The 24,514-nt window shown below is 42.6% G+C and overlaps 1 protein-coding gene across 2 annotated transcripts in view; it reads right to left on the reverse strand.

Moving 5' to 3' along the window:
* Positions 1-783: 783 nt before the first annotated feature.
* Positions 784-24,514, reverse strand: part of mitfb (melanocyte inducing transcription factor b) — a 32,403-nt gene continuing 8,672 nt past the window's right edge. Inside the window, exons 2-10 of one of the 2 annotated variants that reach the window (XM_084187457.1) lie at positions 15,210-15,480; positions 5,142-5,345; positions 3,945-4,040; positions 3,618-3,732; positions 3,310-3,402; positions 3,035-3,088; positions 2,779-2,854; positions 2,384-2,531; positions 784-1,333 (exon numbers count right to left, since the gene is read on the reverse strand). In XM_084187457.1, coding sequence (XP_084043583.1) covers positions 953-1,333; positions 2,384-2,531; positions 2,779-2,854; positions 3,035-3,088; positions 3,310-3,402; positions 3,618-3,732; positions 3,945-4,040; positions 5,142-5,345; positions 15,210-15,480 — 1,438 coding nt within the window. In that variant the 3' untranslated portion in view covers positions 784-952. Of the gene's footprint in view, positions 1,334-2,383; positions 2,532-2,778; positions 2,855-3,034; positions 3,092-3,309; positions 3,403-3,617; positions 3,733-3,944; positions 4,041-5,141; positions 5,346-15,209; positions 15,481-24,514 lie in introns of both variants that reach the window. The other variant, XM_084187456.1, reaches the window with a different exon arrangement.

Below are 24,514 nucleotides of genomic sequence, written 5' to 3' on the forward strand. Positions count from 1 at the left end.
ATACACTTCTTAGGGCTCAATCCGTATCGCGGAAAATCCGTGTTATAGCTTGATTGAAATTTAAAGGCAATGTTCCCATGTTAAACGCTGCATATGTTGGCTCAATCGGAAATTACCTTTACATTTTAACATCCGTGATCCTTCAACGATACGTTTTGAATCCAGCCCTTAGTGAGTATTTATTGCAATACATTTCAATCATATTATCATAAATATCTTCATAAAGCAAAATATGCTTGTATTGAAATCACTGTTGCATTTCTGACAACATTGGTAGACTGACTACATTCTGTACTATATGTGAAATGTTTAAAAATCTTCTGACTAAGGCATTGTCACATTCAAGTTCAATCTAAGATGGTAAAGCACAAAAGTAATTAAAATAATTTATTATCGCTTCTGTCAAATTGCTCTGAACAGACTTGTTAAAAAGCAAGTAGTGTGTATCACACCAAAAATATATTTAACCACAATTTTTTGCTTTCATTCCGAGGGAATTACATTGTTTAAGATTTAAAAGCAATAAGCTCATCAATCACAGCTTTATAACTATTATAAGCCTGTCCTATACAGTACCATGATGACTATACACAGGTATGTCAGATTCGCTCCCTGACTCATTGTCATCAAACTATTATAAAATCAGACCATGATCGATTAAAATGAACTATAAAAATGTATTTAAAATCAATACATAAGAGAAACTGAACTAAATTCAGTTTGAACGCTTTCAGAACCCAATGATACCATAAAATAAACAAAACAAAATATAGGGCTGAAAAATTAAATGTGTCAACACCTGAAAACAACCAACCAACAAACAAACCAACCAGCAGCTGGCTGAAGTTAGCTCCTGACGGGAGTCGTCTGAGGAGGCCTCAGCACAACACCATAGGACAGGGTGGAGGGATGGAGATAAAGCTGCAGGTGGGGGGAGTGGCAGCAGTGAGTGCTAACAGCCATGGTCGTTCTCTTCCATGCTTATGCTGCCTGAGCAGCTGCTGTCCTTAGAGGCCCCAGGCGAGACAGAGGAGAGCAGCGGGTCTCCCCGTCCCACCGGGGACAAGGTGTCGTCCATCCGGAGGTCGCCTGAGATGCCGCTGTGGCCCTCGGTGTAGGGAGAAGCTTCATCATTGAGCTCCAAGGTGGTGGACTGAACCTGGTCTGGAGTGCAGGCTGGGTGGTGTTGGTGCTGGGGGTCGACAGGGTACAGATCCTGGTGGAAGTCTCCCAGGGCTGGCTCCTGCTTGATGCCTCGGGCTGAGAGCTCCGCTGAGCAGAGGGCAGACGAGACTGTGGTCAGACCATGGGCACGAGCCTGCATCTCCAACTCCTGAACCCCATCAAGGCAGGAAGATAGAAAGAAACAAAAGGAAAGAGAGAGTTATCAACATTGTCTGTCTGTAAGCTGCATAACTGATACCATCCAGAGGATAGAAGCGCTCATCTAGATTCAATCCTACTTTTATTGGCTAATACAGTATGTGACCTTTTGAAGGCATAGCTAGGGCTGTGGCGGTCACAAAATTTTGTCAGCCGGTGATTGTCAAGCAAATAACTGTCAGTCTCACTGCAATTGACCGTTAATTAACATAACCACATTTAGCATCTCCTGGCTTCCACACATAGCCTACAAGCCATTTAAAAAAGTCTAATAAATCCATGTAATATAGCCTACACCTTCACAATAAATCCATTATTTATTTTAGACAGGTCTAAAGAAGCATGATATGAAGAAAATGTAGTCTATTTCAGAATAAAATAATAGCATACTCTTGAGTTGTCCTTATGTTAGGTCCTGATGTGGCTATGCCAAATGGCTGTGGGCTACACTAGTTCATTTAGCAGACAAGATTCGCTTATAATTCCGTGGCATTATTTTATAGTATGAAGAATACAATTGAACAAAGCTGAATAAAATATAAATATTTTCTTCAAACAATTTGAGGGAGTGCGCACATGCGGCTATTCTGTGTTGAGCGGTTAACAAAGAAATAGGTACTCCTATATGCGTAATTTAGAGTTATTAATGTAACTTTAGTTGTTCTACAAACGTTGGGCTATATGTTTTGATTTTTAATACATTGTAAGGCTGCATGATGAGACTAATGATGATTTTTTAAAAGTCGCTTAAAAACGTATGAGCTCTGCTTTGTTTTTTGCACAGGCTGTACACACTCCAATAGTCTCTCATTCACAATTTGACAAGCACTTGATGATGCCTCGAATTTCACGGTGGCATCCCCTTTGTGGCCGTAATGCACCCAAAAAAAAAAATATGCCTTGACAGCCGGCGTGGTGGTAATACAGTCAATGCAACAGCTCTAGGCATAGCTAGTCGTTTCCCATCTCTCCCAGTCAGCCACGGCCTACAGTGCTGTACCTGTATCCGCAGCATTAGGTGTCTATTGACGTGCTCCAGCTTTTTCTGCCTGTTCTCCAGCTCCTTGGCCCCCTGCTGCTCCCGCTGTAGCTTCCTGATGTAGTCCACCGACGCCTTGAGAATGGTGCCTTTGTTCCAACGCATATCCCTGAGGACCAGAGAGGGGCACGGCAGGCCAGCAAGATTTTATCAGACTGAACTTTGCATTCTAGAGTCAGCTGACAACGTTCTAACTCACAAAATTCTCAAGGGTATGGATGCACTGGGAATAGACTGAGGCATTGATGTATAATTATTGTCCTGTCTAGCCTGGGGTCAATAAACTGTCTGAGCCATGGTATACTGTATATCTGATAGAAAGACTTCAAATCGATGTCAATGTTTAGGCAACATACGGATCACTTGATTTTGGAATCATGGTCCCCAATTCTTTGATCCGGTCGTTGATGTTAAACCTCCGTCTTCTCTCAACTACAGCAAATAGGGACAACAAGAGAACAACTAGAAACAATGAATCATGCAACATTTTATAATGAACAGCTAATGTCACAGCATTAAACTTATGTTATGGAATGTGATATTACAGAGTATATGTAAATAACCTACATCATATTACTAGATAGCTGATAACTACAGTATAACAAAACTCACTCAAATTATGGTTATCCTTCTTCTGTCTTTCCTTTGCCATTGCCCTGACCTCTGCTTCTGAAACAAAGCAGTTAGCGTTAATGACTCATCAAAACTAATGGCAAAACATTGATGTTGACACACAACAAAATAGTTATGCCAGAAACATTTAGTCAGTCTGGAAGAAAATAAATGAAACTGTGCTGAGCACATTATAGGCTTAGCAAAGTGCACCACTGTAACCTAACTCAAATGAGTTAGCTAACGTAAATATGAATATTAATACGCAGACGTACCTACAGGAAACCCTTCAGGCCTCTGATAGTTCTCAAACTTGCCACATGATTCTGACTTGTCCAGCATGTGCATGATGGCCGGAGATTGGGAAACTATTTGGCACATAAAATGTTCAACGTATTTCTCCTTATTCTGAATTACTAAATACCCAAGTTTACAATAATCAAAAACAATATTCATGCAAAGCACATGCATAGACATTTTTCTGACCCTTTTAGCATATTTCTCAAATCACAAAGGCCTCGAGAGTAATTTGTAACACCATGTTTGAATCTGGATGTTTTTCATGCCATGGGGTTTTGCTCACCTGAGTATTCCCTTTTGATGTTGGGCAAGTTGGCAGGGCAGGAGTTGATGGCCAGGCCTGGAGGGGGCATTCCCTGGTTACCATACAGCTCCAAGAGGTTAGTGTTGACAGCGATCTGATGAGACAAGATAACCATAGACATTATTAACATTAGCATGTCAAATAGACCAGGCACAGGTGGTGCTTAAACATGAGTAGGTAACCCTTACATTGTTTTTGTTTACACCATGATCTGTATGCAAACACTGCTGTCTTTGTAGACCCATCTACTATGAAAAGGCTATCTGGGTTTTCTATGAACAGGTACGTAAATGAAGACAATCATACCGTATTGGCCATCTGAAGCCCTGGGTCCATTAATCCAAGGATATCATCGTTATAACTAGATTCCAGACTAATTATGTCATCAATGACATCATCCATCTAGAATAAAAAAAAAAGTAGTTAAATTCGAGATTACACTTTTTTTTCTCCAAAGGTTGCACTGTTTCTAAGTAATTTCAATGCACTTTAATGACTCAACAAAGATTCTTCAACTATAAGGTGCTTTTTGGAGCTCTCCTAGCTGTGCCGGTGAGGAACTAGAGCAAGCACACTTGTAGTTGTTTTGTTGGAACACAGCCTTTCATTCCCACCTTTACTGTTGTTGTTTACGCAATCCAAAAAATGTCCATTATAAATCGTATAAAATACGATCTTACAGCGTTAGGCTTTCACAAGGCAATTCAGAGATGCAGATCATCATTTTGGTGTGAATAGAATTGAGTCATGAGTGCATTCAGATGCGTGGTCCGTGGCAAATCTTCTTTACAATACAACAGGCTCATTCTGTTCAGGACAACCCAGGGTATAACGCCATGTCATCTTGTAACTGTACATCAAACATAGTGATCATAAACGTTGACACTGTATATTACATGGTTTTATGATATGGAAATGTGAATTGCCCATTTGGTGTTTGGCTTGATTGTATGACATCAAAGCGGTATTTATTATAATCCTCAACGTCTCATCTTTCATAATACACAGTCCTCTTAATTTACAGCATTTCCCTCACTCAGACAACAAAAAAATGATCAAAGTTGCCCAGTTAGCGGAAGGGATGGGGGCAACTTCTTGTCATATGCTGTGCTCAAGTTCAGAACGGCTGTCAGTCAAAACCCATACAGAGCTGTGAAGTGGAGAACCTGAGCTCTGACATCATGTATAGCATGTTACTGTACACTGTGTTCCAATTGAGGTGCTTATCAGTGTCCAAATCTGCCATTTTCAACCCGTATACGGGTACGAGTGTAAAGGGCTCCTCAACAGACGATCACATTTCCTGCTCAATGAATATGCATGGTGTTACTACCATTCATGGTGTTACTACCATTCATTACTTGAATACACATTGCTATGAAGCAGAAGTAATGGAAAATTGGCAGAGATCATGGAATGAAAAGCACACAGAATTTACACACACTGCATTGTAGCTTGGTGTCTATGGCCATGTTGCAGCCAGGTCTGCGAGAGAAGCTTTACCTCTTTCTCGCAGTTGACGTTGAGGGTGAGTAAGGCCATGGGGCTGTTGGGGGCACTGTTGCCCGGCCCCGGAGGCATGCCCCCGTGGTCAGCGGGCTGGTTAGGGCAGGGCAGGGAGCCAATCTTGCCCAGGTAGCGCTTCACCTGCTGCTGCTGGGCCTGCTGGATGTGGTACTTGGTGGGGTTCTCCAGGTGAGTCTGCACCTGGAAGAGGGAGAGAGGAGGAAAGGAGAGTAAAGAGAGGAGAGGGAGAGGCAGAATCCTTAAACTCTGATATGATGGGTTAATGATTGTGGGTCATGTTTCAGTTGTGCTGTGCATTCAAGAAAGGAGCCTTCAATATTATATCTCACTGATTAATAATAAACAGCCTTGAACATGTTTTTCCATTCAGTGATAATAACAATCATAAAGAAATAGCATTAGTAAAAGATGTAAAGAAACCAAAAGGCAGAGCAATTAGTTCAAATAAAAGGAGTCGAGTGACAGTGTCTTCTCCTTTGACAAAGCCACTGGACCTGGGTTACTGAATAAAATATGAAAATAAATGTCAGCTCAACTAGTGATCCTGTAATTGACTTGACCAGGGGAAGTCAACTATGGGTTGAAATTGTATAAAGTATCACTATGAAGATCCCTTTATTGATCAACAAATAGTGATCAGACATTTATTTTATTCATATTTCCGCTGTACAATTTGGATCTGCACAATTGCATCCTCTCTATTGCTTAAAAAATATCCCTTGTTATAAACACATGAATAACATTTCACACTACTGTAACCTTTTAAACCCTAGAACTTAAAGCCACAAAAATGGGCAGAAGGGACATATCTCCAGTGCTTTTAATATAACCTGTCCCAAAAGAAAATAGATTTCAATAAGCATATTATTGCGCCTACCTGATAATTATGGTATTCAAGCATCTCCAACATATTGCACAATTTATATTCCAACTCAAAAATGAGATGCTAAAACTTATATAATTATATTCCCTTTGACTATGTAGCAGGACCAGAGAGACTGTGCCTGTGATGCTCCAATTCCGATACTGATAATATGGGGAGGAACACTTTCAGCTCAGCTTATAAAAGGTGGAGAAAAAGTCATTAGCTACACGTTAACAAATCTGAGTAAGATACAATGAACCTTTTTAAGTTTGTGTTGTTTTATGTAAAATATTAATGTATGCCTTTATGTTGCTTGTTTGACGTCAGAATGGGAGTCTTACAAAGAGGCCCTTTCTACAGCCCGGCCAGTCCACCGTGTCTACTCACACTTGCCCGGGGCCAGATAACTCATCTCTTCTTTAACACCATGCATGGCTACCGCCGCACATTGACTGGCTGGTTCCTCTGCTATCTCTGTCTTTGGATGATCAGATCATTGAGCTAAAACTTTTAATGGAAACTACAGGCTACATAATATATTCATTTTTTGTCTAAATAAATTAAAATACTTAAATAAAAAATATTTGTAATAAAATAAAGCTCAAAGAAAGGTCTACTTCATTCACAGGAGCCTGGCGTGCTACTTACATGATAAGATGTCACAGTTTCTAAACATGAGCCTACAGCGACCTGTAACAATTTCTCTAACATGAAGTTGCTACCAACAGATATCCTTTGACAGTTCACTCAATACATTCAAGGGTTCCAACAATGGCAAAGATGACCAACCGATAAATAAACAATAATAAACCAGCAATGAAAACAAAGATATGTTCTTAAGACAAATCTAATTCAGAGTTTACAATCTGTTGTGCTGCTAAACATGTGTTTATCTACCATGTGTGGAAATTGACTGTAGCAAGCCTGGCCACGCTCTAGTCTAGACAAAGACAGTCTGTCTGTCTTACCACCAAATGTGCAAGTCTGTAACTATACTGAACAAAAATATAAACGCAACATGTAAAGTGTTGGTCCCATGTTTCATGAGATGAAATAGCCCTGAAATTTTCCATAAGTACAAAAAGCTTATTTCTCTTCAATTTTGTGCACAAATGTGTTTATATCCCTGTTAGTGAGTATTTCTCCTTTGCCAAGATAATCCATCCACCTGACACAGGTGTGGCATATCAAGAAGCTGATTAAACAGCATGATCATCAGGTGCACCTTGTGCTGGGGACAATAAAAGGCCACTCTAAAATGTGCAGTTTTGTCACACAACACAATGCTACAGATGTCTCAACTTTTGAGGGATGGTGCAATTGGCATGCTGACTGCAGGAATGTCCACCAGAGATGATGCCAGAAAATGGAATGTTAATTTCTCTACCATAAGCCGAATCCAACGTCATTTTAGAGAATTTGGCAATAAGTCCAACGGGCCTCACATCCGCAGACCACGTGTAACGACACCAGACCAGGACCTCCACGTCCGGCTTCTTCACCTGCGGGATCGTCTGAGACCAGCCACCTGGACAGCTGATGAAACTGTGGGTTTGTACAACTGAAACATTTCTGCACAAACTGTCAGAAACTGTCTCAGGGAAGCTCATCTGTATGCTTGTCGTCCTCACCAGGGTCTTGAACTGACTGCAGTTCAGCGTCGTAACCGACACCGTCGATGGCCACTGGCACGCTGGAGAAGTGTGCTCTTCACGGATGAATCCTGGTTTCAACTGTACCGGGCAGATGGGCGAGCGGTCTGCTGATGTCAACATTGTGAACAGAGTGCCCCATGGTGGCGGTGGAGTTATGGTATGGGCAGGCATAAGCTACGGACAATGAACACAATTGCATTTTATCGATGGCAATTTGAATGCACAGAGATACAGAGACGAGATCCTGAGGCCCATTGTCGTGCCATTCATCCGCCACCATCACCTCATGTTTCAGCATGATAATGCACTGCCCCATGTCGCAAGGATCTGTGCACAATTCCTGGAAGCTGAAAATGTCCCAGTTCTTCCATGGCCTGCATATTCACCAGTCATGTCACCCATTGAGCATGTTTGGGATGCTCTGGATCGACATGTACAACAACAGCGTGTTCCAGTTCCCGCCAATATCCAGCAACTTCGCACAGCCATTGAAGAGGAGTGAGACAACATTTCACAAGCCACAATCAACAGCCTGATCAACTCTATGCGAAGGAGATGTGTCGCGCTACATGAGGCAAATGGTGGTCACACCAGATACTGACTGGTTTTCTGATCCACACCCATAACTATTTTTTTAAGGTATCTGTGACCAACAGATGCATATCTGTATTCCCAGTCAGAATGAATGCATTTCAATTGACTGATTTTCTTATATGAACTGTAACTCAGTAAAATATTTTAAATTGTTGCATGTTGTGTTTATATTTTTGTTCAGTGTATGTTATCTTTCAAAACATGCTTTAAGTTAATGCTTTAAGTTAATTTTTCAAGCTATTTAGAAGAACACACATCCTTGGTTAGGGTCAAACACGAAACCATAACAATACAGGGTGAAATGTAATCAATTTCTACTGAACAAAAATATAAATGCAACATGCCAATATTTTTAGCATATTTTAGCCTATTAGCGTATGTGCTAATATGCATCTACTGGCCATCTTTAAATGCATCAACGTTATTTTCTCAAACTCTTTAGGGACTACTGTGATGAGTCCAAAGACCAAATTTGAAGTGAATCTGATTTATAGTCCATGAGAAGAAGATTTGTAATGATTATTTTAAGCATTGTAATTACTTTCCTTATATTTTAAGATATCAATGCCAAACTTAACAGGGTTCATCATGGTAATGTCTTTGACGACCCTAAAAAGTATATATTTGATAAGCAATTGTGAAGTGGATTTGCAAAGAATTTAAATGGACACGTAAAATCTGATTCCCTGATTTATCAATAACTCATCCATCTCTTAACCAATCTCTTAGCTTTTCTCAAGGCCTTTAGTTTCTGTGTGCCAAATTAGAAAAAACGTAATATGCTGAGTTATTTGACCAGGAAAATCAAATAGTCTAAGAATGACAATAGCTTCGCTGTGAACCCCTAGAAATAATTTGGTAGGTGCTTATATTTGATTTATTTCACATATGTACAAGTGTGTATTATACGCATGTGTGAATTGGAAATGTGTTTTTTGCATATCCCAACTCTCCCTGAGACACCCTCGGAGAGTGGGGTCACGGCCAGGGTCTGCCATTATCAACAGCGAACTTGGAGCAATTAGGGTAAAGTGCCTTGCTCAAGGGCACATCGGCCAATTGTTCACCTTGTCGGGGATTCGAACTAGCGACCGTTCGGTTATTGGGCCAATGCTCTTACCGCTAGGCAAGTGTATATGTGTTTGTGCACTTGTGTTTTAATGAATTTGTGCAGTTAATTAGCATTGAGATTCTCTTAGAAAGTGCCACTCACACATCCTCTTGGATCATAACAACATGCTGAACAATCTGATAACAAGGTCATTTAGAGTCTCTTTACTTCTTCACATGCAGTTCAACACTCCTATTACTGTACTAGTATGACTAATACATGCATGTACCACCTCTAATGGTAATATCAGTCTGCAAGGTAGTGAGTGACCAGGCAAATGTTATTGCAAATCTGACATGAAGTTACAATATGAATACAATACATTTTCTACATTTCAGAGTTTCTTCATCATACGGTAATCCTTCTGACATCGTTCCCACTCCAGTCCTACATCTGTTCCCACCAGGGAATACCAATGCATACTTCAAGCCAATCTCCCTCAGTATTTTCTTGACCTGGTCAAATTCCTTCTGCTAATGTTGAATATCTCCACAGTGGAGGGAAGGGGGTGTAAATACCGCTTTTGTTATGATGAATTGCATTGAGTTGATATAGCGACATCTATTTACCAGGGTGTCATTGAGACAATGGAACAAGGTCAGCAATGAATATAAATCATTTTCTTACTTATATATTGATTGATTGATAGATAGACATTGAAATAATAATGTGGATTATAACACTGGATTAGCCCAAAATAGTGAACCAAGAAGCAGGTTAAAAAAATTGGCCACTATTTGTACATTACCTAAAACATGTATTAGTATTGCCGGGAATGGCAGAATGCAGGCTTGATAAAAATGTATTTCACTCTTGATACAGATTGAACGTAAAGCCTCCGGTAACTGAATTTGAAATCACACTAAAAGCTATTTGAAATCGTGCTACGTGTTCTTTGCCTTACGGTTCTTATTTGATGTCATAATATAACTTCCACGAAAGAAACACTACTAACTTTGTCTTAGATCAAACTTGATTAACAGGATATTACTAGAATAAAATACATTAAATAATAGATCTTCCAAAACAAGACAGGGCTCTGTTCTGCAGCCCATGTGCTGTAGCCATCAATAGAGTCCTCAGGCCACCCCAATAAAAGTCAATGACATCTCGAAGAGAACAGAACTCACACACATTATACTGGCATCTCAGTTTGGGGAGGGGTGGATGGGGAGGAGCAAGAGGGAGCGACAAACAAACATTTACATTTACATTTTAGTCATTTAGCAGACGCTCTTATCCAGAGCGACTTACAGTTAGTGAGTGCATACATTATATTTTTTTATTTTTTCATACTGCCCCCCCCCCCCCCCGGGAATCGAACCCACAACCCTGGCGTTGCAAACGCCATGCTCTACCAACATCCCCTGCCGGCCATTCCCTCCCCTACCCTGGACAACGCTGGGCCAATTGTGCGCCGCCCCATGGGTCTCCCGGTCGCGGCCGGCTACGACAGAGCCTGGATTCGAACCAGGATCTCTAGTGGCACAGCTAGCACTGCGATGCAGTGCCTTAGACCACTGCGCCACTCGGGAGGCTAGATTTGTATTTTTTTACTTGTGTGCTTTGGACATTCCGCGATGCCCCAAGTTATATACATTAACAGGAATGTTCCATACCCTCTTCCAGACAAACAGAAAAGGATATATTGTCTGACGGTTTTAAGACATTAACAGCCACTTGTTAACAGGAACTGTGATACTAGCAGCTGGAGATCAGGATGGTACTCTGCAGGAATGTCCACGGACCCAAAAATCACCTTGTCTAAAGGGCTCTTTTTGATAGCCATCCAGTAAACTACAGGGTAATACACTAGTAAACAGTGAGGTCACAACAATAAAGCACATGCACACAACCACTAGCTTCTCTAAATAAAAAAGGTAACTTTTGTACAACTATTTGTGTGACGAAGAGCATGCTTCACTAATAAGCCTTTAGGGAGCTATGATGAGGTCTTAATGTTCATCACCAGAGAGTCATGTTAACTTTAGCCGTAGAAAAACTATTTGACAGGTTCTAGAAAAGCTAGCTAAGGCAAACGTCTCTCTGTTAAACAATCATCTAAACAAACACCCTTTTTGTCAAGGTTAGTTTTTTAAATCAGGCATCGTACTAAAACAATTTTGGTCCGGGATGCTTTCTTTCCTATGGATGAGAACAATGACACAGCATTATCCATGTTCGACATGCATGCAGTTGTAACTCTATATGAAACCATAAAACCATCACCTAGAGCAGTGGTTCCCAACCTTTTTTGGTTATTGTACCACCAACCAGTAGCGGTGCGTGGATAAAACAGTGGGTTGTCCTAGGCTACCTGGCTAAAATGCTTGCTCGCTAGCCTAACTTCCATTCATGGGCAACGTTAGCTAGTTAACAGTCTTCTACATATTGAACTTCCATCCTCTCAGGCCAGGGGCACAACAATGTATGAATTAATGGTTGGATCAGAATTGCCGTTATAATCATTGGCCAGTATGGAGAATTAAGTAAAACCACAAGTCCAAATCCCTATCTCCATCCATGGCTAATTTAGGAAAGGGCCAATTTTAACTAGCTAGCTAGCCACCGGAGGACAACAACAACAATGTTTTATAAAAAAAAATTATCAAGGGAGGCCAAATGCTCACTGGCTTCCCTTCAACACTTGCCTTCAATGCTACGGGCAGCAACAATGTCATACTCGTTTGGAACAGACAGCATCAGATAGATGGCCTACACGTAGAGAGATAGGAGGGGCGCTATTTCGCTCACTCGGATGCTTTCTCCTGTGAGATACATTCAGCCTCTTGCGAATTGAAGGAAAATTATGAAACACAGAGACGAAAGATACATTATTTTATTTTAGGTCAATTTTGGGGGAAGCCTGGCTTCCCTTGGAATCCATGAATACACGCCGCTGCCACCAACTGAATTCTGCTCTGCCCGGAGTACTCCTAAGTACCCCCTCATGTGCATTTTACCAGTAAGCCTATGGTCTCATGAGTCTTCTCACGTACCCTCTGTGGAAAGGCCAAGTACCCCCAGGGTTGGGAACCACTGTCCTAGAGTGTGTATTTGTTCAAGGAAAAACAAGGAACCTGTCTTTCCTCATCCAATAGTGTACCAGATAGTACAACAAACAATGGTTCCCTATGAAGCTGAGGGTCTGTGCAAGTCCTTGTTATAAGAGACAGAGAAGGTGACCTTATGAAAATCTTATCAATGAGAGAAAACCTAAATGAAATAATTTCCTGAGCTTCATAAATTCTTAATATTTCCTTTTAAAAATGATATCTATTATAAAATCTGTCTCAAAAGGTATAATAATATTGCATTGGATGAATTAACTGCTGCTTTAAAATGGACCAAAGTGACCAGCTGTAAACTAATTATCCATGGATAATTACATAACGCTTCATTAATACATAACTTTGATGCAGTGTGATCTAAAAGAACACATCCTGTCATTTTCAGAGCTGAACACTATCCACAGTACTTTGTTCTTCTCTTAATATGCTAATTCCTTTTCACTAAATCTGGAAATCATGTTGAACCCTTTAGGAAATTATCCTACATAGATTTCAAAGCTAGTTTTTTCCCCCTTAAATATGCCATGGAATGAAAGCAGTGGGGCTAATTACGAGCATTCTTAGCTGAATTAGCATTGGGGTGTTTGGTAAGACTGTGCTTGCCTTTGTCCTGATCCCCAAATTGATCCCATACTTATTCCTCCAAAGGTCAGGGGTCACTTGGTTAATTAAGGGCCCAAATCGGTCTTCAGACAAACTCATCTGAGCTTAATGTTTTCCCTTTTTAGGTCCAGCTGCTCCACCTGGTACCCCTAAACTAATTTTGTGTAGCTTTGTGTGTGGACTGTGCTAATCTAGTCACAGACATGCGAGCAGGTTAACACTGCTCTGCAGTGCTCAGTACTAGGCAGGAACAGGCCTTTCATTTAGAGAATTTCAGTCAATGAAGAATGCCCGTAAGCTCCGACCCTGAATCACAGAAATGTCTTCCAGCTTGTCTATCGTACTCTTTAGTGGGGGATATCCTAAACCTCTCAAAGAGCTAAAGATTATACAGAGTATAGGCTAAGCAATGTTTATGTTGTATGTGGAGGGCAATGGTTTCAACGGTTGAGGGAGGCACTACTTCTATACCCACTGCTCTTTGTACTATTTGTACTAATCCACTACTTTAAACTGTATTAAATGTTATTTTACATAATGGGATTAAGGCTTTAACACATTAGTAAGTTAACACATTTTTCTTTCAAAGAATCAATCCTCTATGAATAATCTATATAATCTATGTCAGATTTCCACAAACAGCTGTCACAATCAAAACAATATTATTGACATAATCAAATATTACAGTGATATGGAACACTTGCACAGATACAACCAACTTTCACAAACAAAAATGGTTGACTACCCAGATGGCAAATCCTACATGCGTAAACTTCAACCACAACAATCACACAAATTCCAGTAAAACGTGGACTACGGCTTTTCTACTGCTAAATTATTACAATGCTTCCAGTAAATCTACAGTAAATCTTCATGTTCAGAGCGTTTACAGATAAACAAGAGCCAAATCAGTCACCATGAATCAGAAATGACTCAGTCTCACCTGATATCCTTAGAATGAGGTTCTGCCTGGGATGTAGCTCAATTGGTAGAGCATGGCGTTTGCAACGCCAGGGTTGTGGGTTCGATTCCCACGGGGGGCCAGTATGAAAAAATAATAATGTATGCACTCACTAACTGTAAGTCGCTCTGGATAAGAGCGTCTGCTAAATGACAAAAAATGTAAAAATGTAAAAGTGTGAACACTGTTTATTTTTGAGAAACAATTGTAAAAGCATTCCCTCACTGTTTTTGAATGGGTGGCAGTATGCTCTTTAGAAAAGTATGTCAGGCAGTTCATGCTATAATGCTACCACATGTACTGTATCATTGTGTTCGTATCTTTATCCTTTATGACTCTTATTCTCACCATTTTTTCACTTTAGAAATGAAAATTGTAGATATTGTACAGTGATAACAATCACACTATTGTAGTGACAATGTTGGAAACAACAGGAAAATTGTAATATTTTAAGGAAAAGACAAAGGAGAAATATCTATCCAGTCATGCAAAATGTTTGAGATATGAAGTTTGGGATAGTTCTTCAATATAACTTTTTTTTCGAATATGCACGTTTTGATATTAGTAATACTATTTCTAAAGAAAGACAAATACATTTAATGCAATCAAAAAAAAAACTTACCAAATTATCTTTGTTTTGCTGGGTGTACTCTCATGAAGTATAGTATAGTAGTGTGTTGTGGTAGTTATCACACTGTCTCCATTAGCTCAGAAAATGTGCAACAGTCTCGAGTCCCCAAGAGCAGACTAACAAGGAATCAAAGCTATGAAAATATGTGAATGTAGCTCAGCAAATAGGATTAAAGATGGCTAAATCCAAATGTCTGGAAGCACAGCATGCATTACAGAGGAATTCTCTCAGGAAAGATAATCCCCATGTGCGTTTTAACACACTTCACTCATCCCCACGTTTTTACACCCTATCATAGTAAACCGTGCTTGATCGACTGTCCAGAAGACTTATGATCAAGTTGCCAATATAGTCAAACCCACAGTACCTTCTACAAACAAAACATCTGATGATGTATGCCTGCATCTAGAGGTGACAGTGAGAGCTCTGGAAGTCAGAGTAAGGAGTGGCATGGTTGTCATGGTTGTCAGATCACAGAGAAGCAACCAGTCAGGGAGTGGTGTGTCATCTTTGTCATTAGGTGTGAGGACTGAAGATGATACTTATTGCTTACCTTCAGCACCTCCATGGGCAGCTGGGATGCGGGGGGCAGGCTGGGAGGCGCACTGACGTTGATGGCCGGTGTCTGGGCGTGCGTGTGATTGTGGCCGGCGGTGGTCTGGGGGTACTGCGAGGTGGAGGAGGCCTGGCGTCTCTGCTGCTCCTGGCGCTCCTGCTCCTGGAGCTGCTCTCGCATCAACTGCTGCCGCAGCAGGATCCGTGATGTCATGGTCGAGGAGCCCAATGGGGGCTTGGAAGACGAGCATGGCTGGTCTGAAGGATTACTGCAGGACGGAGAGACAGAGACCAGGCAGGGCATCAGGAGAGAAGAGGGTGAGGAGGTGGGGTAAGACAGTGAGGTGTAAGGAGTGGAAAAAAGGTCAGCGAAAAGAGAGGCATTGGAGCATTATGATCTACATTACTGGGATCAGGAAGAAGCCACATCATAGTGAGAAAAGATACAAATGTCTTCTAAATGTCTCCTAGATGTTACAAGGAGCTGCTGGTCTGCGAGCCAGAGAGTCCTTTCTGCAGCAGAATACGGCACACCCTCCCTCCTCACTGAGGAATCTTAGCCCCAATCACTCAGAGTCATTATTATATATATATATAATTCCTGAACACTCCACTCTGGCTCCTCTCCCATGCCGTGTCCAGCCTCGGGTCAGCCACGGCCAGCCCTATAAGGGACTGTGTTGTGGGGGTATAAAGTTGTTTGATACCAATATCTCGCCATGCTCAGAATCACAATGGCTTGATCCTGCCTCCATTTATCACAGCAGCGCAGACATGGCCTGCCATGATATTATACAAATTATTATTAAAACTTTGAACTCCTCGCCCATAAATTAGGAGCTAAATTGCCTCGATGCCGTTACGTGGGGAGAATGTAAGGGCTTCCGTCGCCTTACACACTAAACGCCAAAGTAATTACACACTAAACGGGAAGCATGGCTGGGCATTCTGCAACGAGGGAAGTAACGGAGAAGCGGGTGTGAGAAGGGAGGGAGGAGGGGAGAAGCGGGTGTGAGAAGGGAGGGAGGAGGGGAGGTGAAAATGGAAATTAGCTAAGGATTTGCGATTGGCGATATGTGCTTGTTAGTTTCAGTTTTCTTGTGCAGCACATTATTCATTCATCAGGTCAGGCCAACCTGAGTATGGACCTATTAACAGGCCTAGAGACCTAACATCTGCTGTTAAGTGCAAGCAGGCAATACTGTGACATGTTTGAAATCTTGTCCCCTTCAGATGTTTGGCCTACAGTGATACACTTCAAACACTTAGCCAGCACTGCTTTCCTTCACTCTCTCCAACACTCTCTCTCTCTCTTTCCCTTCTCTCTCTCGTTCCCTCTCTCTCAGCTGAGGTGCACCGATACCCTCTTCCCCTTGACTTCATTATTTTCTCTGGCATCTGCATGGGTACTGGGACTGGGTATAGGGCTGGGGTGATGGTGGGGGATAGGATCAAGGTAGTGATAATGGATGGAACATCTGCTGAGCTGCAGGTGTCTTTTCCTCCTCCACTTGTCAATGTGTTAACTGATGATCTCACCCTTCTACATCACTGATCATAGCCCTCCTTTGTTCATAGCCACCTTCCCTCCCCACTAAACAAGTGACACACATGTCCCTGGAGCATAACAAATGACACATACTGTATGTGTATGCTGAAGCCTAAAGCCTAGTCTGAACAGTGTCTAAATGTAGCCAAAATCCTATATCCTTGGATCAAAACAATGACTATCACAGAAAGGGGACATTTTCTTCACACACAGTTTCAGTTCTTCATGTGTTTTCAAATGTAGACACTTGCTGTTTTCCAGACAGAATCCTGCTGCAGACCTAAAATAGAGAGGGTGTGCTGGAGCAGAAGCTCCCGGGATGGAGCCTTCCCAGAGTGAGTGATCCTTTTGATAAAAACCTCTGCAAAAAGTCTCGCCAATCCAGCTGTGCAGTAATCGGACTAATTAGCCAGTCCAGTCAAACGCAGCCTTGGTCCACAGCCATCCCTCCGCACTGAGCACATACCATAATTCCTCTTTGTTTCTATATAAGCTAACATGTCAATCCCTCGTAAAATGAAAAATAAATTCATACGTGTTTGTATATCTGGCCAATTTTCTGACAACTGGTGTATTACAAATACAAATTTTATTTTAAGTTTGAATTGGATCAGACAGACCAAAAAATTAAATCATGTTAGGCCAAAAAATGTTTATAGACCTGAAGAAGCCTGGTACCAAATACCATTTTCTACACTGTAACTACACTGAGAGGGGTTAATATCTAGATCTGAGGTCTCTAACATGGAGGAAGTGCAGTCTGTGCCTTTTCCCCATTTTTACAAACTGATTATGGCATGTCTGGGGCAAGCGAATCACCTCCTTGAAAAAATGTGACTGGGAGACCTCATGACTGACTTAAACAAGACTAAAATGTTTCCAGTGGTGGATCCAAAATCCTTTTCATTTGCACATTATATTTTCGGACCTCCAAATTATATTGATCTGTGGTGCTGCTGTGCCACTAAATCAAGTGAATCTGTTGGAAATCCCCTAACAAGCATTCAGGAGACACAAAGATCAGCAAATGTTGATTCTCAACTCTTGCACTTACAAAATGCATCTGAAAAAGTTTCATAACCAGGAATCTTATCATCTTACATAGTTGAATGAGCAGAACTGTATTGAGGCAGGCTCAAGATTACAACCAGTGACCACTGTGTGTGTAGGTTCTGCCCTCACTAACACATTGACCGGCTGCCAGATGGCTTTTAGCCCAGTTGTTTCTAAGCAGAATACTGAAACCCATAAAAAGACCCTTTGTCTGGTTTAACTTTCCACTATTGTGTGCACACACCTCCTCGCTGGGCATGTGTATCAGGAAACACAATGGCTGCACAGTCTTGCATGGCCACACCCCTGGCTGAGAGGTTTTTAGGAGAGAGAGAGAGAGAGAGAGAGAGAGACAGAGAGAGAGAGAGAGAGAGAGAGAGAGAGAGAGAGAGAGAGAGAGAGAGAGAGAGAGAGAGAGAGAGAGAGAGACAGAGAGAGACAGAGAGAGAGACAGAGAGAGAGACAGAGAGAGAGAGAGAGACAGAGACAGAGAGAGAGAGCGCTCCTGGACTAGAGGTGGTTCAATGGCTAGGAGAGGAGGCTGCAGCCCACCCTCACACACCTTAATGACTTGCTGGATAAAGAATGGCTTGGTCTAGTCAGTGTGAGAGCAGTCAATCTAGCCTCACAATGAACAATGGCCCAATAACAGCTCTATAACAATACTAATACCTGTTCAAAAACTAATAGTGATAATGAGAATACAATAAACAACACGTTACCTTTGAATTCTGTCTGCACACATAATAAACAATGATATTAGCCAAAAACACGTTTGGTTTTCATATGCAAAAGTATTTCTCTAGTCAACTTCTAATTGTCCTTCAATCGTGGCTGAATGAATTTATTTCACATTTTCTATTTGCATATCTGTATAATAACATATGAGTTCCAAACAAATGACAATACACCTTTAGTGCATTTAGTGCATTCTGGCAACAGTAGCCTACACTGTGTAAAATGTCCTGTTTCCGAGTGTGTACATGTACCGTAAATCAGAATATCTTTAATGATAAGAAGTAGAAGGTCAGCACTGAGAAGTCAGAATAAAAACAGAGCTTGACCAGTCTTGATTAGTCGGCTCTGGAGAAGGGTCAAGCGTGCTTATGGGGAGAAAAGGGGGAGAGAAGGCTCCGTCTGAACGAAAACCGGAGCAACCGTCCACGTCCACTGCAGACCTACCCAGAACATCTGATTGTGCAATAGGCCACAGACAATCACCTGCAAAGTTCCTCAGTGTCCAAATCAATAAGGAATTAACATGGTCCACACACACACACACAGTTGTGACGAGGGCACGACAGCACCTCTTCCACCTCATTTGGCATGGGCCCTCAGATCCTCAAAGTTCTTTTAAAATGTATTTTACCAGGTAAGTTGCCTGAGAACACATTCTCATTTACAGCAACAACCTGGGGAATAGTAACAGGGGAGAGAAGGGGGGATGAATGAGCCAATTGGAAGCTCAAGATGATTAGGTGGCTATGATGGTATGAGGGCCAGATTGGGAATTTAGTCAGGACACCAGGGTTAACACCACTACTCTTACGATAAGTGCCATGGGATCTTTAGTGACCACAGAGTGTCAGGACACCCGTTTAACGTCCCATCCGAAAGACGGCACCCTACACAGGGCAATGTTCCCAATCACTGCCCTGGTGCATTGGAATATTTTTTTAGACCAGAGGAAAGAGCGCCTCCTACTGGCCCTCCAACACCACTTCCAGCAGCATCTGGTCTCCCATCCAGGGACCGACCAGGAAAAACCTTGCTTAGCTTTAGAGGCAAGCCAGCAGTGGGATGCAGGGTGGTATGCTGCTGGCCTACAGCTGCACCATTGAGAGCATCTTGACTGGCTGCATCACCGCTTTGTACGGCAACTGCAAAGCACCCGACCGCAAGGCGCTACAGAGGGTGGTAAATACATCACTGGGGCCGAGCTCCCTGCCATCCAGGACCTCTATATCAGGAAGCCACCCAAGCCATAGACTGTTCTCTCTGCTACTGCACGGCAAGCGGAACCAGTGCACCAAGTCTGGAACCAACAGGACCCTGAACAGCTTCTACCCCCAAGCTATAAGATTACTAAACAAGACTGCAAAATAGCTAATCAAATGGCTCCCTGGACTACCTGAATTGACCCTTTTTGCACTAACTCTCTTGAACTGACTATGCACACACACTGGACTCTACCCACACTCACATTGACACCCCAACACACACTACATATGCCCACACACACATAAATCGAGCACACAGCCATGCAGCCTCCATAGACAAACATTGGCAGTAGAATGGCCTTACTGAAGAGCTCAGTGACTTTCAACATGGCACGTCATAGGACGCCACCTTTCCAACAGGTCAGTTCGTCAAATTTCTGCCCTGCTAGAGCTGCCCCGGTCAACTGTAAGTGCTGTTATTGTGAAGTAGAAACGTCTAGGAGCAACAACGGCTCAGCCACGAAGTGGTAGGCCACACAAGCTCACAGAACGCTGAAGCGCATAGAAATCGTCTGTCCTTGGTTGCAACACTCACTACCGAGTTCCAAACTGCCTCTGGAAGCAACATCAGCTCAAGAGCCTAAGATCACCATGCGCAATGCCAAGCGTTGGCTGGAGTGGTGTAAAACTCGCCGCCATTGGACTCTGGAGCAATGTACACGTGTTCTCTGGAATGATGAATCACACTTCACCATCTGGCAGTCCGACGGACGAATCTGGGTTTGGCGGATGCCAGGAGAATGCTACCTGCCCAAATGCATAGTGCCAACTGTAACATTTTGTGGAGGAGGAATAATGGTTCGGGCTAGGCCCCTTAGTTCCAGTGAAGGGAAATCTTAACGCTACAGCATACAATGACATTCTAAACGATTCTGTGCTTCCAACGTTGTGGCAAGATTTTGGGGAAGGCCCTTTCCTGTTTCAGCATGACAATGCCCCTGTGCACAAAGCAAGGTCCATACAGAAATGGTTTGTTGAGATCTGTGTAGAAGAACTTGACTGGCCTGCAAAGAGCCCTGACCTCAACCCCATCGAACACCTTTGGGATGAATTGTAACGGCGACTGCGAGCCAGGCCTAATCACCCAACATCAGTGCCCGACCTCATTAATGCTCTTGTGGCTGAATGGAAGCAAGTCCCCGCAGCAATGTTCCAACATCTAGTGGAATGCCTTCCCAGAAGAGTGGAGGCTGTTATAGCAGCAAAGGGGGGGACCAACTCCATATTAATGCCTATGATTTTGGAAATGAGACGTTCGACGAGCAGGTATCCACATACTTTTGGCCATTTAAAGTGTATATTTACATAGCTACCTCAATTACCTAGTACCCCTGCACTGGTACTCCCTGTATATAGCCATGTTATTTTTACTCATTATTGTTATTCACTGTGTAACTATTCCTTGTGTCACAATTTTTATTTTGAAATGTTTTATCTTTAACTAAGCATTTCACCTGTTGTTTACTAAGCATGTGACAAATACAATTGTATTTTATTTGACCAGAGACCTTTCACAAACTCTTATCCAACTGTCGGTGGAGAAACAAGCTTTTGAGTGTTCAGAGATAAAACATCAAGTTCTTCCGACTGGCATGAAAGTGGTTAGAGTCTTCAGAGGTGTAAGGATAATTAGGAGTCTGAAACTAGAGTATTTGGTGCAGTGCTACTTGCCTAAATTGCAGATACATTTCTTGAATTCCAATGCAAAAGCTTCCAACCTATTTGTCCAAAATCAAATCCGTCCAAGTAAAACCCTGAGCAACAAACAACTCACAATCTAAAGTTATTGTAACTGCCTAGAGAGAGTGCTATTAATAGCCATAAACATGTTATATTTATAGTCCAAACGCACGTTTCCCTCTGTACACACACTCAGCTCTCACACACAAATAAACATAAAAACACACACATGCATGCACATAACACCATGGAGGTGCAGCTACTCACAGGTGGTTAGTGTAAAAGGAGCAGTGTCTGTGCACTTGGACTCCTAAGGCATCCATGTTTGTTTGTTTTTCCTGAAGGTGCATCAGACAGCTGTCCTTGGAGAGCAGTGAAAGTTATGCTGCCAATGCAGCTCTGTAAGTGTGTCACAAGGGGGAGGCTCCAGAGCCAGGCCTGGGAACTCCAGTGCCCACATAGCTACCCAGAGAAACAGCCTCGTTCTAGCAACGCCAATCCACACACAGTGAAGGATAGAGAGAGTGGGCTAGAGCACAGGAGCACTACTTGTACTATTTCACTGTAGATCCCCCAGCCCAGCTAAACCTGCCTTAGATAGCTCCTTTGTCCCACCCCCCATACACGCGGAGACCGACTCAATTGGTGCCTCCAGTGATGCTATCTCTTTCATTGTTACCCAACGCTTAGGTTTACCTCCACTTTACTCATATCCTTCCATATCCTTGTCTGTACATAATGCCCTGAATCTTTTCTACAACGCCCGGAAATCTGCCCCTTTTATTCTCTGTACCCAACGCACTAGAAGACCAGTTCTTAAAGCCTTTAGCCGTATCCTTATTCTCAGTATCACTCCTACTCCCCAGGCGCTATCATTTGCTGACTTCTGTAATCGCAAAAGTCTTGGTTTCTTGCATGTAAATATCAGAAGTCTACTTCCTAAGTTTGAGTTATTCACTGCGTTAGCACACTCCGCCAACCCTGATGTTCTAGCAGTGTCTGAATCCTGGCTTAGGAAGGCCACCAAAAATTCTGAAATTTCCATCCCCAACTACAACATTTTCCATCTAGCTAGAACTGCCAAAGGGGGTAGAGTTGCAATCTACTGTAGAGATAGCCTGCAGAGCTCTATCATACTATCCAGGTCTGTGCCCAAACAGTTTGAGCTTCTACTTCAAAAAATCCACCTTTCCAGAAATAAGTCTCTCACTGTTGCCGCTTGCTACAGACCCCCCTCAGCCCCCAGCTGTGCCCTGGACACCATATGTGAATTGATTGCCCCCCATTTATCCTCAGAGTTCGTACTGCTTGGTGACCTAAATTGGGATATGCTTAACACCCCGGCCATCCTACAATCCAAACTAGATGCCCTCAATCTCACACAAATTATCAACGAACCTACCAGGTACAACACTAAATCCGTAAACATGGGTACCCTCATAGATATCATCCTGACTAACTTACCCTCTAAATACACCTCCGCTGTCTTCAACCAGGATCTCAGCGATCACTGCCTTATTGCCTGCGTCCGTAACGGGTCCGCGGTCAAACGACCACCCCTCATCACTGTCAAACGCTCCCTAAAACACTTTAGCAAGCAGGCCTTCCTAATTGACCTGGCCCAGGTATCCTGGATGGATATAGATCTCATTCCGTCAGTAGAGGATGCCTGGTTGTTCTTTAAAAGTAATTTCCTCTCAATCTTAAATAAACATGCCCCATTCAAAAAATACAGAACTAAGAACAGATATAGCCCCTGGTTCTCCTCAGACTTGACTGCCCTTGACCAGCACAAAAACATCCTGTGGCGTACTGCATTAGCATCAAATAGCCCCCGCGATATGCAACTTTTCAGGGAAGTTAGGAACCAATATACACAAGCAGTCAGGAAAGCAAAGGCTAACTTTTTCAAACAGAAATGTGCATCCTGTAGCACTAACTCCAAAAAGTTTTGGGACACTGTAAAGTCCATGGAGAATAAGAGCACTTCCTCCCAGCTGCCCACTGCACTGAGGCTAGGAAACACTATCACCACCGATAAATCTACAATAATCGAGAATTTCAACAAGCATTTTGCTACGGCTGGCCATGCTTTCCACCTGGCTACCACTACCCCGGCCACCAACTCTGCACCCTCTGTTGCAACTTGCCCATGCCCCCCCCGCTTCTCCTTCACACAAATTCAGACAGCTGATGTTCTGAAAGAGCTGCAAAATCTGGACCCCTACAAATCAGCTGGGCTAGACAATCTGGACCCTTTCTTTCTAAAACTAGCCGCCAAAATTGTCGCAACCCCTATTACTAGCCTGTTCAACCTCTCTTTCGTAACGTCTGAGATCCCCAGAGATTGGAAAGCTGCCGCGGTCATCCCTCTTCAAAGGGGGTGACACTCTAGATCCAAACTGTTACAGACCTATATCCATCCTGCCCTGCTTTTCGAAAGTATTTGAAAGCCAAGTTAACAAACAGATCACCGACCATTTTGAATCCCACCGTACCTTCTCCGCTATGCAATCCAGTTTCCGAGCTGGTCATGGGTGCACTTCAGCCACGCTCAAGGTCCTAAACGATATTATAACCGCGATCGATAATAGACAGTACTGTGCAGCCGTCTTCATCGACCTGGCCAAGGCTTTCGACTCTGTCAACCACCGCATTCTTATTGGCAGACTAAATAGCCTTGGTTTCTCAAATGACTGCCTCGCCTGGTTCACCAACTACTTCTCAGATAGAGTTCAATGTGTCAAATTGGAGGGCCTGTTGTCTGGACCTATGGCAGTCTCTATAGGGGTGCCACAGGGTTCAACTCTTGGGCCGACTCTTTTCTCCGTGTATATCAATGATGTCGCTCTTGCTGCTGGTGACTCTCAGATCCACCTCTACGCAGACGACACCATTTTGTATACATCTGGCCCTTCATTGGACACTGTGTTAACAAACCTCCAAACGAGCTTCAATGCCATACAACACTCCTTCAGTAGCCTCCAACTGCTCTTAAACACTAGTAAAACTAAATGCATG

This window comes from Coregonus lavaretus (genome assembly GCF_964263955.1).
Source record: "Coregonus lavaretus genome assembly, chromosome: 22".
In the NCBI taxonomy this organism is placed as follows: Eukaryota; Metazoa; Chordata; class Actinopteri; order Salmoniformes; family Salmonidae; genus Coregonus; species Coregonus lavaretus.